This window comes from Mangifera indica, chromosome 18 (genome assembly GCF_011075055.1).
Source record: "Mangifera indica cultivar Alphonso chromosome 18, CATAS_Mindica_2.1, whole genome shotgun sequence".
Classification (NCBI taxonomy): domain Eukaryota; kingdom Viridiplantae; phylum Streptophyta; class Magnoliopsida; order Sapindales; family Anacardiaceae; genus Mangifera; species Mangifera indica.
This window is the reverse complement of record NC_058154.1, coordinates 11,483,373-11,500,036: the sequence shown is the minus strand read 5'-3', so window position 1 is coordinate 11,500,036 and position 16,664 is coordinate 11,483,373. Positions and strand designations below refer to the sequence as shown.

The following is a 16,664-nucleotide window of genomic DNA, read 5'->3' as shown; positions in this document are numbered from 1 at the left end:
ACCCAATGTTTCATGAAATAATAAATTTTTATATGGTAAGTTTTAAAAAATTAAATTTCTCGTCTTTAAATTTTAAGAAACAAAATTCGTATCTGTTATCTGAAATTGAATTATGTTTTGTTTTTTTGCCTAAAAATATATATTTTACCCTTTTATTGAAATTATGAAATTATAATTAATACCTAATACAATTATCAAATTATTAATACATCGATATAAAATTTGATCACTTAAAGCCTGTAAAACTATTAAAATTTCAATCAATCTTAAAATAATATGTTTTGTTTAGTTTTTTGAAGATATAATTATCGTTTTTTCAACTACCAAGAAATATATTAAAATTTTAAAATTTCAAAACTTTTTCAAAAAACACCTAAAATTTATTAACACCCATATCTTTTTCAAGAATTATTGTTCACTCCCTAAACCTACATTGTTTTATAAAAGTAAAATATAATAGAAAAATCTATGCAAACTAGTTTTTCTGCTCTTTCACTTAGCAAAATTTACAAATAAAAATGAATGACATATGATAATCTAACTTATTGAAACTTAAAACGGTAGAAATTTGTCGGTTCAACAAACTTTAGGTGGGATATAGTTTTATTGATTTTTTTTCTGGCCATATATATTACATTTAGAGTTTCTTTAGGGATTCAATCAACTCTACATGTAAGAAGAAACTAGTTGGGCACTATAATTAAAGATTGATATATTTGATTGAGATTGATTCTTAGATAAATAGTTAAAGATTGATATATTTGATTGATATTGATTCTTAGATAAATAGTTATGGTGTGATGGTCCTTGTCAAGCTCCAATAACCCACTTGAAGGTCCCCAAGAAAGCTATACAAAAACTTTTCTTTCTTCTTCTTTTCTTTCTTTCTTCCCATGTCACTTTTATTGGCCCCTCTATCTTTGAATGTATGTCTCTAATTATAAAGAAACCATGTTCAATTATCTTTTCAAATTTGGATATTGTGTGTGATAAAAAATCTCACTTAACAAAGTTCGATCACTCATTTAAGATAAAACTCGACTACCAAGCCAATAAACTCTAAAGAGACTAACCGAGTAATTCATTATTAGAGTCTCCCACTTTAATATAAGCATATCCAAAAGTGACAAAGAACCCCGCTCGATGAAGTTTGACCACTGTTTAGAACAAAGTCTAACCACCAAGCTAATAAACTCTGAAAAGACTAGTATAACAATCCACCATCAAAACCTCTCACTTAAATACAAATATATCTAATAGTGCTATTAAACGCATACTTATAAATATGAAAATCTTTCTTCTATGAATGTCATACTTCTTAAAATATAAACCTACTAAATACCATAGATATATAATACTATTATACATAAACAATAATAGATTTAAACTATAGAATAGGACTAAGAATACCCAGAAAATAAAATTGGAGTTCCCACTTGTCCAAAGTTTAGCTAGTTAATTGCCTTCACGGAAAAGCAAAAGCAAGAACAAAACAAAGAGGGACTAATTGTGGAATATAGTAAGCAACCATATATAATTATTTGTTTGAGATATATTTTATAATTTGTAGCTTTCCCAAGGAGGACCCATTATTTGATTTTAATATCTTTTGATGTCTCACCACCTAGTGCACCAACGTTTGGCATGCAATAAAAAGGAAAAGCAAACCTAATCATGCTTAGTTGAGATGTTCAACACATTATGTTAGAATAATATACTTTAATGGGGCATTATTTAGTATTATAAGATTGTGCCTGAAATCAACTAAACATATCCAACCCAACTCACGACTTATCCATAATAACACGCCCAAAAATAAAACATCTAGATGTACTCCTTGAAAAGGATATCTCTCTTACCTAGTTTATATATTCAATAAAATTATGTATATTTAATTTTGAATATTTAATTAATTACCAAAATAATGTATAATCATATGATTAAACGATTTTATATTAAGAATAAAGAAATACATAATCATGAGATGTCAAATTATCTGAATATCCAACTAAATACTCAAAATTGATTATAGATAATATTACTCTTATAAATTAAAAAGATATTTCTCAAACCCAAATGAAAATTAATTACAATAATCATAATAAGTATTTTCCTAATTATAACATTGATATTCATTCTATAGGTGAAATCCCAATTTTCTTTGTGTGTAAAAATCCATAGTTTTGAAACCCAAATCACACTCTACTTGTACCTAAGTCAATGACCATATTGCATTCTTGTTCTTGTTAATTAGTTACATATCAATTAAAGATTAAAAAAAAGAAAACTATATAATAAACAATTATTTGGAGTATAATTGGAGATGGGTTTATTCAAATTAAAGATAAAATCATAGAAGGATGGCCATAAACCCACATAAGAATTTCATCTTGAATGGGATAAACATGGGTGGATCTAATCATAACATCTCTTACTCTAAGTGAAAAGCAAAAAGATTAGAAATAGAATTGTAAGGTTGATTGAAGATGAAGAATGAATTAAACATACCAACAAGTAAAGCAACCAAAAGCTTCTTCTAATGCTAAATTTTTTTATTTGGGTTGGTTACTCTCCTTCTTGTTGAAAAGGATAAAACAAATTAATGGGTCACTGGGGTGTTGTTTGTAGCTTTTTTCTTTAGGCCAAATGACTATTTCCCATACAAGTTAGATGAAATAACATATTCTTATATTTGAAGTTTGAAAAAATAAATTTTCTACCTGTTTATTAATTTTTTAAAAATATTTGTTAATTTTTTTATAAAATTATTGAAAAAATTAAAAATCCCCCAAGTTAAATAATACTTCAACTCTGAAAATTTTATTAAATAATTTTTTGTACTCCTAATATATATATATATATATATATATATATATATATATATATATATATATATATATTAATTTCATTTACAAATAATTAAGAAATTTATAATCTAGTAAACTGTAATTTTTTAAAATGTTTAGAGTGTTAATGAAATTTTATAGATTTCTTGGACATTTCCAAAAAAGGTTTACAAGTTTTTGGGATATTTCAATATGACTCTCAATATTTTCAAAACATAACAATTAAATCCTAAAGAAGTGATTAGAGCATAATTGTAAAGATTATATTATAAACTATTAGGGTCATGATATATTTTTAAAATATATGAGGTTAACATGATAATTTTTTAAGCAAGATAAGAAAAATACACCGATATAATATTGTTTATAGTTCAACCTAACGAAGTTATTATCGTAATATTTTAAACCTTAAAAATAAAATAATATATATACTCTTTAACTATTAAAACTAATACCTAACTTTAACCGATGGATGGAAAAAAGATTTATTCAAATCTAGAGGGTAGGAATCCATCGTTTTGTCAAACCTTGGGTGAGAAATAGTCATTTGACCTTTTCTTTGTTCCAAAAGCCCTAGAATGTATTGATCCAAATCCACCAATAAAATTCCAACAGTTTGTGACTAATTCCACCAACCTCAACCTAATTTGTTTCTTTCTTTGCTCTTTTGCTATAAATTATTAGATGGATTAGATTTTGGTAGTGTTGTCAATGTAGTTATGTCAATTTGTAATCAAAATCTTATGAAATATTGTAGTCAAAGACAGTGAGATTATGAATTTAATAACTTCTGTATTGCTAATAAGTCTTTATAAATAGAATAATATTATACGTATTTATTTTAGGTATATTATTGTATACGTATTTATATATATCATTATACGATTTGATATTATTTTATTTTTAATTTAAAATTATTTAATTATATGATGATATATATAAGTATATACGTATTTATATACTTAAAATGAGTAATCTATGGTTTTACAAACGTGATAAAGCTTTGAAAACCCGAATTTTCTATTTAAAAATTCTAAAACTTCATCAGTTTTGTTAACCTTTATTGTTTTTTTAAATAAAATAACTCTTAAAATAATTAAATAAGTAATACTATATATGTAAATAAATTGTACAAATTTATGATATAACTTGATATGATAACATTTGATTAAATAATTTTAAAATAAAAAAAGTAAATTATTATGTCACTTCATCGCAAACTATCATTTCAGTTTATATAAATAAATTTATACAGTTTCTTTATATATACAATATTATTCGATAAATAAAGGTTTAGAAAATAACTTCAGTAATTTTATGTGTATCTTTTTTAAATATATAAATACGTACACATTTTTATATGTCATCATATAATTTAATATTATTTTATCCTTAATTTAAAATTATATAATTATATCATAACATATATATATATATATTTATTTATTTATATATTTAAAATAGATGTTTATAATTTTATTTAAATAACTTTAACACCCTATAATTTTGGTATACAGTCATTGCATAATGAATCCACCTTTTTATAAAAAATAAAATTCTTTAAATTTTATAATAAAAAAATATTTTAAAAAAATACAAGATGCCTGAGAAAGATTCTTCATTTTTTCATGCAAATGGAATTCCCGAAACTACCCTTGACAGAATGTTAAGAAATAACCCTCAAGAATCCAAAACTAAAACATTTGGACTCCCAAGATTGACCCAAAACTCCATACATCGTAGAGCCCGAGAAGGAAAGAAGCCGGCACTTTGGACCATTTGGCCGCCGTGAAAAACCGGTCAACCGTTACGACTCCGTCGCCTCGCCCTCCAAGCAGCCTTACTTAATTGGCTTCTCTCCTTTCTTATTTGCATTTGTTTTTGCTGGTTAAAGCACCAAACTTTTACTAGCTATGACATCCCCACACCACCACCAACAAAACCAAGCTTTTACCATTCATTTTCATGGCCGAAGTCATTCATGAAGCCGGTGAAAACATGGCTCACCTCTGCAGGAAAGTGGTCCGTGTAGATATTAAGAGGAGTATTCTGGACAGAGTCTCCATTTTCCGGAAGCTCTTTCGGTTCATTTGGGATAGAATTCTTGTTTGTTCGATAGGGTGTAAACCTGACCGTCTGGGTTACCGGAAACTCAGTCTCCGGCCGTCTTCTCCGGCGCCGGAGACCGTCGGAGCCGGGCTGGATGAGCTTTCCAGGACGTGTAGTAGTGGGTATGAAACGGATTCAGATTTGGTTTCCTTGAAGATCAGCTTGTTGGGTGATTGCCAAATTGGAAAAACAAGCTTTGTGGTGAGTATAACTATAATTTACACAGATATGCATATACATATTATCTATATGCTGATTTTTTTGTGTGGTTTGATTTTGTTGAAGATTAAGTATGTGGGAGATGAACAAGAAAAATGTTTACAGATGAAAGGATTGAATCTGATAAACAAAACATTAATGGTTCAAGGAGCAAGAATTGCTTTCAGTATTTGGGATGTAGGAGGTAATTAATTAAAGCTTATAATTACAGCTAAATCTCTTGCTCAAACTTGTTTCTAAGAAATGAATTTACTAACTTTTTTCCTGCAAATATTTCTGGGTTGCAGGTGACAGTAGCTCTCATGACCATGTTCCAATTGCTTGTAAAGATGCAGTAGCAATTTTGTTTATGTTTGATCTCACCAGCCGCTGTACACTTAACAGGTTAATGAATTTCATCACAGTCATAAGCATATTTCTTCTGAAAATGAATTGAAATTAACAGTGATTGCTGGTTATTGATTTGCAGCATTGTTGAATGGTACAATGAAGCCAGAAAGTGGAATCAGGTAATTAATCAGAGCCTTAGTTTCTGCAGTATAGCATAATGAAGCTTTGAGAGGCAATCATGGTGAATAATTGGGTCTTTCTTTATTAATTAGTTATGATTTGGTTGATGTCAAATCCAGTACTTGGTTCATAAAATGAAATTAATGGATTGTCTAGATCACCAGATTTCTTTTAAAGAGTGGAGCCGCAAAATGGATGAACTTTTTTCTTTGTACATACAGGCCTACTTACATGGATTGTTTGTAAAATCTGCAGACAGCTATTCCCATAATTATTGGCACCAAATTTGATGATTTTGTGAGGCTCCCACCAGATTTGCAATGGACTATTGTAACCCAGGTGTGATTCTAAATGCTTAACAATCTGCCATCACAATCATTAGTGTGCATGCCTTGAATGTCAAGGTTTTCGATAATCCGAGTCTTAAACTTATTCTGATGTGAATTTGAAGGATGTTTTGGGGTGACCTGGAGACTCTTATGGTTCTATATTACGAAAGATCGAAAATTTTATGACTTGAGTTTGAGTTGAATTTTGTGATATAAATGCAGGCAAGGGCATATGCAAGGGCAATGAAGGCAACCCTTTTCTTCTCCAGTGCAACACATAACATCAATGTGAACAAGATTTTCAAATTTATAATGGCCAAACTATTTAACCTGCCCTGGACGGTCAAGAGAAACTTGACTGTCGGAGAGCCAATTATCGATTTCTGAATATTTTTTACTTTCTAGCCCTGATATTCCTGTACATATTTATCAAGGAATTTGTAAAAGAATGGGATCAATTTGTAGCCGAATCTTTGTATTTTAAATTCTTTCAAAGGCATAGTTCCAAATTTTTTCCATTTTAAAATATGCCTTCAAATGAATGTCTTTTTCAATCAAACTTTTGACTAAGACTCATTCAATGGAGGTCCCAAAGGGGAAGAAATCTTTAATTATTTATAATTAGACTTTAGTGCAATATTCTCCTTCTAGAATAAGATAAATATTTCTGTGTAAAGCTTAATATAGTTTATAGAAGCAAGTACAAGCTAAAGGAAAGCATTGGCATTTCTCTAGTAAATTGCAATCTGCAAGTACTTCGAGGCTTTTTTGAACTGCTGCACCATCTGAGCTCTCTGCAGATAGAGTTCCTTGTTGCCACCATTTTCGTCAACTTCCTCTGAAAGGTAGAGATTGAGTTGCTGCAAAACGGGTCCGAAGCCCACCAGATATTGCAGAAACTGTAATTCATTCACTGTTCCCTTGAATCCTTTCACCTCAACAACTTTGAGCCTTGCTTTAATGCACCTGTAAAGTATCAAATTCCTGGTCCAGCATTCTTGAGGGTTGAACTCGTAGGGAGGAGTATAATCCTGTAAAAAAAAGCCAAAAAAGAGAATGTCGAATCAAACATTAGTACTTTTACAAATAAGACTACACTACAACTGTAATACAATGCTTACTGGGAAAATTCTGCTGGGGACAATGTTGATTGTAAGAGTCTCTAACCGCCGACAACTCTTAAGCATGAACTTTATTCCGCAGAATTCATTCGAGTGCATGGCAGTGTTCAGAATGAGATGCTCAACATTCAGATGAGATAACAATCCCAGTGGCTCATCCCCATGAGGAACAATCTGACAAATTCAGCACAACACAAGTAAAACTGTTAGAGAAGAGAAAACCCAGAAACATTTTACCATAGTAAATGTACCTGAAGCAAGTAACTGCAAACTGTCAAAACTTTAACAGGGAAAAGTTGTTCCAAGAGTTCATATAGAATTTGACCAATTTCTTCATATTCCATTTCGAGTGAGAAGTCTAGTTCTGCTTCAACCATGGATCTTTGTCTCTCAAAGTGAAAATGACCCAGTGTCCCACTATACTTGAAGATCCTTAAATTTGGTGCCTCAATCAGAAACATAGAGGCCACAAAACTGCACTTATCAAGAACCAATTTTTGAAGCCTTAAATTGGGCACAGTAATTTCAAGATGATCAATATTCCAACATTTCTTCAAGCTCAAACTCTCCAGCAATGGACAATGTTCCAACAGGAAACAGATTGACTCGAAACTCAATTCCATCCAACCCAAAGAAAGTTCCTTCAATGCACTGAAATTATCAAACTGTTCCAACACAAAATTGCAAGAAAACAGCTTCAAAGATTCAAGACCCCTGTGGCTATACACACACATAGGCAAATCAAACACTGCTTCATGATCTTCGAAATCGTCTTCTCTCCACGTGGGGTTGTGAAAATCAAGTTCAAGTTTCTTTACATCTCGAGAAACCGCGAATTTAGTACAGTTTTCAACCTCCACAGCAAAGCTTCCAGGCTTGGAGAACATGAGACTTAACGAATTCACATCAGGGTCTTTGTAGTTTCCAATCCATTGATTCATAAAATCGAGAAACTCCCTTCTCCGAGCCTCCTTGGTCTCTTCAGGATCATCAACTTTCACAAAGAAACTCTCCAAAAACTCAATGTTCTTGACCGAGCGCCATATGTGAAGCCAGCGCTTGGAGAGAATGGAGGTTCTTGCTGCTTCTTTGAAGGGCAAGAGAGAGATGATGTGGGAGATCAAGTTTGTTGGCAACACTGAGATTCTGTCCCTGGGATTCGCCATTGCTGTGATTCTTGGAAGCATTGCGAGAAAACAGTTAAATACTGCCGGAAGCAAAAGTTGCAATGCTTGAAAAACGGTTAGTGACGGTTGGGTTTTTGGCGGGAGTTTTATGCCTATTCGATGGAACTATTAAAGAGACTCTCAATAATTAATTTCTAAGTTAAAAATCCATGCTTAATTAATAATTTCTTCAGTATATAACCCCCTGGATTTTCACGTATGAAAGAACATGTTATAAATTTATAAGCAATGTTTTGAAATTCCAATTGATCCCATTGGTTCAATAAATTCGACTGAAATCTGATAATCAATGAAATTTTGAGATTGTAAACTAAATCGTTGTACCATTCGATCAAACTTATTGAATCGTCTCATTAGGTGGTTCAACTACTAGGTCACACCAAACTAATAAACTTAAGTCAACATAAAACATTGCAATGCATAAGATCATATCTCTATTTGATTGTATAATTTTTCTAATTTTTTTTAGATTTTAATTTCTTATAAAATTTTATAATTGCCGAGACTCAAACTTAACACCTTGCAAATGAAAATAGACATACCACTATGTCAAATTCATTTTTGATTAAATATAATTTAAATTTTATATTTGATTATTAAATAGCCAAAATTATTTTGAACATTATTTTAATGTTCATACAAATAGTTCATAGGTCTAATAAATGATTTGATCAATCAGATTACTAAAAACTTAGACGAACATCTCCACTTGGTCAATAACTTATCCGAGTTTTAAAACATTGATTACGATTTGTTATAGTTAATATTTCATATTAGTTGTTACTAAATTTTCAAGTTTTTTTTATTCCAAGTCTAATTCTATTAATAGACTTGTCAAAAGATTGGATTAGTCTACGTTAAAAAAAAAAAAAGACCATAGTTTGTGTTGGCATGACCCTTAATTTTATGGGTCGTGCAAGGGCGCATGGGCTTTGTGGGCCATGATAAGGGCCTTTTGAAAAGCCCTATAAGTTAGCGTGATACACTACAAAACAATAAAAAATTATATAATACAATGGACCAACCCCATTAAAAACGCTCAGAGGCACAACCTAAGAGGATATGGGTCATGCCTCAAACTTTGTCATTTCAACACATTGAGATGACCTGCAAACCTTACATTTTGGCAAGTTTTAACACGATATAACCTGTTGGCATGACATGCTGCTCTGAACGTGCCCACGAACATATCTTCCTATTAATATCAAGTTAATATAGCTCTATATTATTCTCTAAAATTTAAATTCATTTGATGTCAATTTGTTATAGATTTTCAGTATTCATATTGCATGTGCAATAAAATCAATTACTCTACGATGTAGCATGCTAAACCCTCTGGGTTATCATATGATTGAATTCATCGTCTTCTCTGCTTAGATTTCTGTTGTTAGACAAAATGAGTTTGAAAAAAGATTAATAAAGATTAAGCAACACAAATATTGGAAATTCTGATAGCATTTCGAATGTTTTCAAACCCAGTCCCAATGAAAGGGTTGGCTAAGGGTTTGATCAGTCTGATTGATAATTAGCGTGTAAACCATTTAAATAAATATTAAAATAATATTCAATCAGACAAAATTATAGTCAGATATTTGGTTGAGTCCTAAAAATTATAAAAATTTTCACTCTCTTACATGCCAACTTAAAAACATATTTGATAAAAATTAGACTAATGTATATCCAACCAAAATTATAGTATCAATCTGGTGCTAAATGGCTGTTTAAACAATAACCCGGATAGGGCTGACCACTGGATTCCAACCGAACCAATTCGACCAGATTTTAAAACATTAAGCATTTCTCAGACAAGAAGATACAAAAAATTCTCAAGCTATAAAATAGCTTACTAGCATTCCTATAAATAATATTCCAAAATAGAAGCAATTTCCAGGAAATTTTGTTCACAGAGATGTATGGCTTTGTAGTAAGAAGACAAATATCATTTAACAACACAGTTCCCCTCTATAGGATCAGAGAGACTCTTCACTCCTTGGTGTAACAAATTTGAAGACAAGACCTACCAACTTCTGTCACAAACATGGAGTACTGAGAACGACATCCTTGAATGGTTAAACCTCATTGAGCATTGAAAAAAGGAGGAACATATTGGAGTAGCCATTTCATGAAACCGAGTTCTCATGCAACAGCACATATTCTCGGCTGCAAAATCCCAAATAGTAAACTTTTGATTAGCAGGTAGAGCATAAATTGATATGAGTCACTAGTATGCAGAACATAAATGATACAACACTTGGTACAGATGAAATTGAGAACAGATTAGATTAATGGATTTAGATGCCTTTAAAAACAATTGCCCGGCAAAATTAACTCATCATATTGATCAACTATAATATAACCAATCTAATGATATCTTTCCAAAAATTCATGATAACCTGCAGAGGATGAAATTAATATATCAATCATTATGATACTTGAAAGTGTGTTTTGAATTTCCATAAAACTATATGCATTATGAAATTACGTGATTTTGAAAAATAAAATAAAATAATACTCAATCACATGATGATACACCAGCATTAGTACTCAAATTGGTATACATTATAAGTACAAATAACATTTTTCTTTGAATATTGATCACAGCCCTACCTACTATTACCAAACTTAATAGTGTCTTTTTCAAAAAGTTCATAATAGCGTTGTGGCTCAATTGGATTTTCCTGCAAAGCACAAAAAAATAGAAGATATTTATTTCAAATACTATACAAATGGCATAACAAGTCAAATGAAAAAAATTGAGATGAATTTCTTACATTAAGGTAAGTCTTATTAGTGCTTCCGAGGTCCATTAAGTAAGGCCTTCCATTGTGAAAACATATAGGACAATTAGATAATAAATTTTGAAATAAAAACTCCAACCAACACACACCGGTAATCACAAATGTACTAAGTCATACTTTACTTCCTTTGATGATGTACCATCGGCATTCTCCTTCTCTACTTGCCTGTAAAAACAAAACTAACATGTTATACAAGGGCCCAGAATATCAATAACAAAATAAAACCACAATTTATATATCTACCTGTATTGAATTACAGCATGTTGTTTGCTGCAAGATGGGTGGTCTGTAGGAATGTCTGCTACCCTTCTTTCTCTCCCAAAAAGGTAACAAGTTTGCCGATGTATGTAAAGTGGTTCTGTTGATCAGGCAAACATCTCAGTAACACAAACATAAACCAAGGGTACATATATAAGTATCTCTTCAGCATCAGGAATCATTTTCACAAAGTAAAAATGCAAGAATAAAAGTTCAAGGTACTTCACCAACCACATCATCATATCAGTATGGTTTTGACCAATGCAATCATTTAAAAATCATTGCTTAGTTGCATCCAGACTGAAGTAAAATTCAAGGCCAAGTTGCCCAAACAAGGAGCTCTAGATTCAATTAGCTTGTTTGAACAATGTGAAATTTGACTCTATGATATTATTCCACTATTTTCAATGTTAATATTTCCAAATTCCCTACCCTAGTTTCTATAACCTTAATTAGTAGCTATAGACATTTAAAAAAAAAAAAATGGAAAATATCCAACAATCCAAATCTGAGGTAAACCCCTTGCACCCCAACTATGGCATTGAGTTTCAACTATATGATTCCTGTATTAATATTTTTAAAAAAAAAATCTCCTCATACAGTTTGACCAGATGAACTCACAAGAAACATGCACCTTTCATGGATAAAGCAAGAAAAATACATGGTGAAAGGGAGAAGAAAGGAAAAGAGATCTACATGAACTATACACAGAAGGAAATATCAAATGGGCAAACAAGTAATTAGATGTATAAACTTTACCTTTCAGCACTTCGCCAGCCTTGAAAACATAGAGTCGCCATCTTAACTTAGGTTTTCGAGCATCAGGAGGTTCATTGAAGAGCAGTGTTACACCTGAAAAAAAAAAATACAAGCAGGAGAAAGAAATTAAAACAAAGGAAAGACACTATTATTATTCTAATTTTACTAAAACAAAACCAAAGGCAGCAGTGTAATAAGTAGATGGCCCCACCCTAAAAGAAAACATATCTGCCTAAGTTAGAAAGTCTTGTAGGTTGTGTACAATTCCTCCCTCTTGTAAATCAAGGCAAAGGGAATCTAGAGAAGCTTAATAGGCCAAAAGAAAAGTTAGCATGGCACCTGGTCATTGCTTAACAGCTTTTAAACTATCAAAAAGATGCACATTCATTTTGAGTAAGAGAAATTTTTAAGTAAAGGACAATTGAAAATACTGAATCCCAATTAGATAATTCACCAGTCAGATGTATCTGCTGAAACAGTCAAAAGAAATAAAGATTAAGGCAATAACCTAGCCGCCTTAAAGACCATTGAAGTGTCCAATTAAAGTATCAGTAATAAGTAGGCTGTCTAAATGAGGTAATCTAGATAATGAAGCAAAATCAAGACAGAGATTCTATGTCTAAAATTACAGGGAAAGTGGATGTTACCTCTTAATCTATTTGTTTCGGCAGCAAGCTTTCCAGAGAGCTCAAATGAAGGTTTTTGCTGATGTTACAAAGACAAAAGAGCAACAAGTATTACACACAATACATTACCTCATCAAATAGAAAAGATGTACACCATTATAAACACATAGATGATCAGAGGGGAAAGAGGAGTTGTCATTACATTCCAAGTTGTTCTCAGAATACCAAGACTAATGAGGCTAAAAAAGTAATCAATTAACGGAGCAGAAAAGCTACAACTACCTTGTCTTTGGCGTCCAAGGCTTCCTCAGCAGCCTTCATCTTAGCTATTGAATCATCATCATCATTCCTGATCAAGCAAGCAGGTAATGTCTAATCAGAACAACGTCAATGCTAATTTCTGGAAAACAGTCCTTTTTGTCAATTAAGGCCTATAAGGTTCAAGACATCGGCATCAAGGAGTTTCATTCTTCCAAACAGAAAACACATAAATAGTGACTAAGGAAACCAATTGACCGCATATATACTGTATCACTTTTATCACAGTTCTAATGTTTACTATATTGGTAAGACCATATTTCTTCCAATAAAACACATATTGCTCAAATTACTCTTACTTGAAAAATACTAAATTTTAAAATATTATTTCCATTCTCATTACTGTGCACAAAAAGGCAACAAATACATATTATAACTACAGGCGTCCCCAGCAAGACTCTAGTAAAAGCTTAAAGGAAAGGTTTTAAGCTTAAAAAGCCGCTCACCTGCGTTCATCTCCTCTTGAGTTTGTCTCCTGAAAAAAAAAAAAGACTTCTAGTCAAACAATCTACTTGTTCATGATGCATGAATTTAAAGATGGTTTCATTTAATAAACTTCATTTTGAGCAGTGAACAAACACCAATAATGTTGATAATAACAAGGATAGAAAGGGGTGGATATCACCAGACACCTCATGACGACTTCTAGCACCATCCTCTGATTGAGGTGAGCGAGATCTAAGCCTACTCCTACGGGGTTGATCTAAAGTGGACCGCTCATGTCTTGATCTTGTAGACCTGCTACTTTCATCTCTTCCTGAAGTTCTCTCCATTCTTTCAGTCTCAATATCCCTATCAAAACCACGTTTATCATTTCTCTCACTCACAATTTCCCTATCCAATCCCTTTTCTTGATGTGTGCTCTTATCACTTGTCCTACCATGACTCTTCTCACGCTCTCTCTCTGTCACTTTTGTAGCCTCTTTTTCTGCTTGGGCTCTCCTTAAGCGTTTTGTACGTGGTGAAGGGGACCGAGAAATGGATGAGTGCCTTCCCTTATCATTAGTCTTACCATGATTTCTCTCATGTTCGTTCTCAGTCACTTTATCAGCATCTCTTTCAACTTGGGCTCTCCTTAACCGTTTCATACGAGGGGAAGGTGAGCGTGAAACAGGACTGAGTGACCTGTCCCTGTATGTTCCCTTACCACTTCCCCTACCATGACTTCTCTCATGCTGCCTCCCTGTTTCCGTTTCAGCCTCCCTTTCATCTCTGGCTCTCATCAACCGTTTTGAACATGGTGAAGGCGAGCGAGAAATGGGAGAAAGAGATTTTTCCTTGTGTGCTCCTTTATCACCTCTCCTAACATGATTTCTTTCATGTTCTCTCTCTGTCACTTTCTCGACCTTTCTTTCATCTTGAGCTCTTACTAACCTATGTGGGGAAGCTGACTGAGAAACTGGTGAGTCTGACTGAGCACGTCTTGGAGATTTAGCACGACTAGAATGCTTCTCTTTCTCTTTATCTCTCTCTCTCGCAGGAGAGCTACCCCTATGTGAGCTCTTGTGCCACACAGGTGACTGCTCTCTTCGAGACAGGCTCCTCCTAGCCGGGCTCCTTCTCCCTCGATCTCTAACAGGAGATTCTGAATGGTCGTTTATATTGCGTCCCATCACCACTTTTTAATGCCACTAATCTGAACTCATTTACAATAGTAGCATAAAATGAGAATTCAAAGCACAACCGCAACATGGCTTCATTCATATGAGCAAAGATTACGCTAAAATATAAAATATCAAAACATTAAAACATAAATTTTCAATGAAATCAAGCACAGCCCCCCACAAGCAACCAGCAAATAAAGTAGTTTTCAAACAAAAATATCAATACGGCGAAGTACACATTTCTTGTTGCACTCTGCTGGCTTAAATTCCCACAGCTCCAGAAAATCAAAACACCTTAAAAATCGGCATTTCGTTTAATTATACCCATTACTAACAGCTCATTCTACAAGCAAACCATAGTTAAACCCTAGAACCGAATAAATAACAAAAAAATTAAATTATTTAGGCAACAAAAAACAGAAACGTTCTGCTTACGTGGAATTGTCGAAGTTAATATTTGCAAAAAGAGTGAAGACGAAACACCATTGAAGCTGCTCAGAGAGAATTATAGGGTTTGATTTTGTTAAGGGGAGAATGTTGCTTTCGTCCTTTGAGGTTCGAGGTAGTTCCATTAGATCCTTGACATTTGAGTTATCCCTTTAGTCCAATAGTATAGAAAAGTTACAGTGAAGTCCCTACAAGTTTCAGATGTTAGAAAAATGTCTATGTAGCCCTCAAAAAGTTAGACAATATGTGTGTATGGGTGCTTTGAGGTGTGTAATTAGGGTTGTAATCTAACAAAGTTGTTTGCAAGTTAGTCGTAGAGTGGCTCGTATTGAATTGGATTCACTTCGATTATTATTGAATTGAATTCAAGTTTAAATAGTTCATGTCTTTACTTAAATCGATTTCGAGTAGTTTATTATATGACTCAATAAACTCACACACTTAGACGAGTTATATAATATCAATTAATCTCAAAAATTTTAAATATTATATTTATACTCTTTAAAACTTATATTTATATATTAAACTTTTATATCTGAGTTAAAAAATTTTTCTAACTATAACGATTTTAAAATTTTATATATACAGTTTAATGTCAAATTTTAAATATATATAATTAAGAAATATATAAATTAAGAAATTTTATTACAATTTTTTGAACTAACCTAAGTCCAATAATACTTGATTTAACTCAGTTGTGTCGGTAATACTTCACAAAGATAAAAGGTAAAAAATAATCTTATTCTGTTTGTACTTTTTAAACAGTTGACGAACAAGGATCTTGTTGTTACTTTCTTATTCTTAGTGGACCTAAAAGTTAGTTAGGCTAATACGAAGCCAAACAATAACCCAACACAAAATTCCTATGGATTGAAGTGTTACCTTGTTAACTCCCTATGTAGTCGCATCATACACCATACTATACCTACTCTATAATATAATTTAAATAAAAAATAATATATATTATAAAATATATTAAATTAATATAATATAATAAATATTATATATATATATATATATATATATATATCATATATTACCAATACAGATTTATATATATTTTTAAAAAAAACGATGATATAATAAGGGTGTATATGAAAATTTTTAAAATTTTTATAAAATTTTCTAAAATAATGACATAATAATTATATTTTTTTATTATTTTATTAATATTTTATTATTTCATTTTTTAAAATATGTATGATATAATATGACATGATAATACATAAAATCACATTTTCGATACATGATTTGATTATCATGATTCCCTCATATTATGTATTTGCTCAAGAAGTCTAAAACCTCTAAAAGATAATTTGAATTGTTAAAAAAAAAAAAAAACCCTTTATATAAGAAAATATAAATTTAAGTTTTCTCTAACGATATATTAAAATCAAATATTTAACTTCTCTAATTCAGTGATTGCAAGGTTAGAATTGGATTTGAACAATCCAATTCAAATAAAACTCCTTTTTAGGAGTGGATTTAGGTCGCGCTGAGCACTAACACCCCTTAGCTCAAGTTTAATTCAAA

The 16,664-nt window shown here is 31.7% G+C and overlaps 3 protein-coding genes across 4 annotated transcripts; 1 reads left to right on the top strand and 2 right to left on the bottom strand.

The window, feature by feature from the left end:
- Positions 1 to 4,557: 4,557 nt before the first annotated feature.
- Positions 4,558 to 6,522, top strand: LOC123202020 (septum-promoting GTP-binding protein 1-like). Its single transcript, XM_044617730.1, has 6 exons — positions 4,558 to 5,156; positions 5,241 to 5,358; positions 5,462 to 5,558; positions 5,644 to 5,683; positions 5,940 to 6,023; positions 6,236 to 6,522. Exons 1-6 carry the CDS (start codon positions 4,812 to 4,814, stop codon positions 6,398 to 6,400), a joined length of 849 nt encoding a protein of 282 aa, XP_044473665.1. The 5' UTR covers positions 4,558 to 4,811; the 3' UTR covers positions 6,401 to 6,522.
- Positions 6,523 to 6,744: 222 nt separating this feature from the next.
- LOC123201724 (putative F-box/LRR-repeat protein At1g56400) lies at positions 6,745 to 8,300 on the bottom strand. Its single transcript, XM_044617286.1, has 3 exons — positions 7,386 to 8,300; positions 7,135 to 7,308; positions 6,745 to 7,044 (listed from the first exon to the last, which is right to left on the bottom strand). The coding sequence occupies exons 1-3, from the start codon at positions 8,298 to 8,300 to the stop codon at positions 6,745 to 6,747; spliced, it is 1,389 nt and encodes a 462-aa protein (XP_044473221.1).
- A 1,741-nt stretch (positions 8,301 to 10,041) lies between these two features.
- On the bottom strand, positions 10,042 to 15,275 carry LOC123202018 (FHA domain-containing protein DDL). Of its 2 annotated transcripts, none has more exons than XM_044617728.1 (11): positions 15,120 to 15,275; positions 13,713 to 14,716; positions 13,527 to 13,555; positions 13,042 to 13,111; positions 12,784 to 12,841; positions 12,137 to 12,229; positions 11,363 to 11,477; positions 11,237 to 11,284; positions 11,093 to 11,138; positions 10,929 to 10,999; positions 10,042 to 10,481 (listed from the first exon to the last, which is right to left on the bottom strand). In XM_044617728.1, the coding sequence occupies exons 2-11, from the start codon at positions 14,691 to 14,693 to the stop codon at positions 10,442 to 10,444; spliced, it is 1,551 nt and encodes a 516-aa protein (XP_044473663.1). In that variant the 5' UTR covers positions 14,694 to 14,716; positions 15,120 to 15,275; the 3' UTR covers positions 10,042 to 10,441. The 2 variants fall into 2 exon arrangements, with proteins under 2 accessions (XP_044473663.1, XP_044473664.1); XM_044617729.1 differs by having other exon boundaries at positions 13,045 to 13,111.
- Between the last annotated feature and the right edge of the window lie 1,389 nt (positions 15,276 to 16,664).

Coding starts and splice junctions, on each gene's coding strand:
- LOC123202018 (XM_044617728.1), bottom strand. CDS start 14,693: ATGGGACGCAATATAAACGACCATTCAGAATCTCCTGTTAGAGATCGA. Junction 13,112..13,526: donor TCAAGAGGAGATGAACGCAG/GTGAGCGGCTTT, acceptor TTGCTTGATCAG/GAATGATGATGATGATTCAA. Junction 11,478..12,136: donor GGCTGGCGAAGTGCTGAAAG/GTAAAGTTTATA, acceptor CCTGATCAACAG/AACCACTTTACATACATCGG.
- LOC123202020 (XM_044617730.1), top strand. CDS start 4,812: ATGGCCGAAGTCATTCATGAAGCCGGTGAAAACATGGCTCACCTCTGC. Junction 5,157..5,240: donor TTGGAAAAACAAGCTTTGTG/GTGAGTATAACT, acceptor ATTTTGTTGAAG/ATTAAGTATGTGGGAGATGA. Junction 5,359..5,461: donor CAGTATTTGGGATGTAGGAG/GTAATTAATTAA, acceptor TCTGGGTTGCAG/GTGACAGTAGCTCTCATGAC.
- LOC123201724 (XM_044617286.1), bottom strand. CDS start 8,300: ATGGCGAATCCCAGGGACAGAATCTCAGTGTTGCCAACAAACTTGATC. Junction 7,309..7,385: donor TTTGCAGTTACTTGCTTCAG/GTACATTTACTA, acceptor TGAATTTGTCAG/ATTGTTCCTCATGGGGATGA. Junction 7,045..7,134: donor TCCCCAGCAGAATTTTCCCA/GTAAGCATTGTA, acceptor TTTTTTTTACAG/GATTATACTCCTCCCTACGA.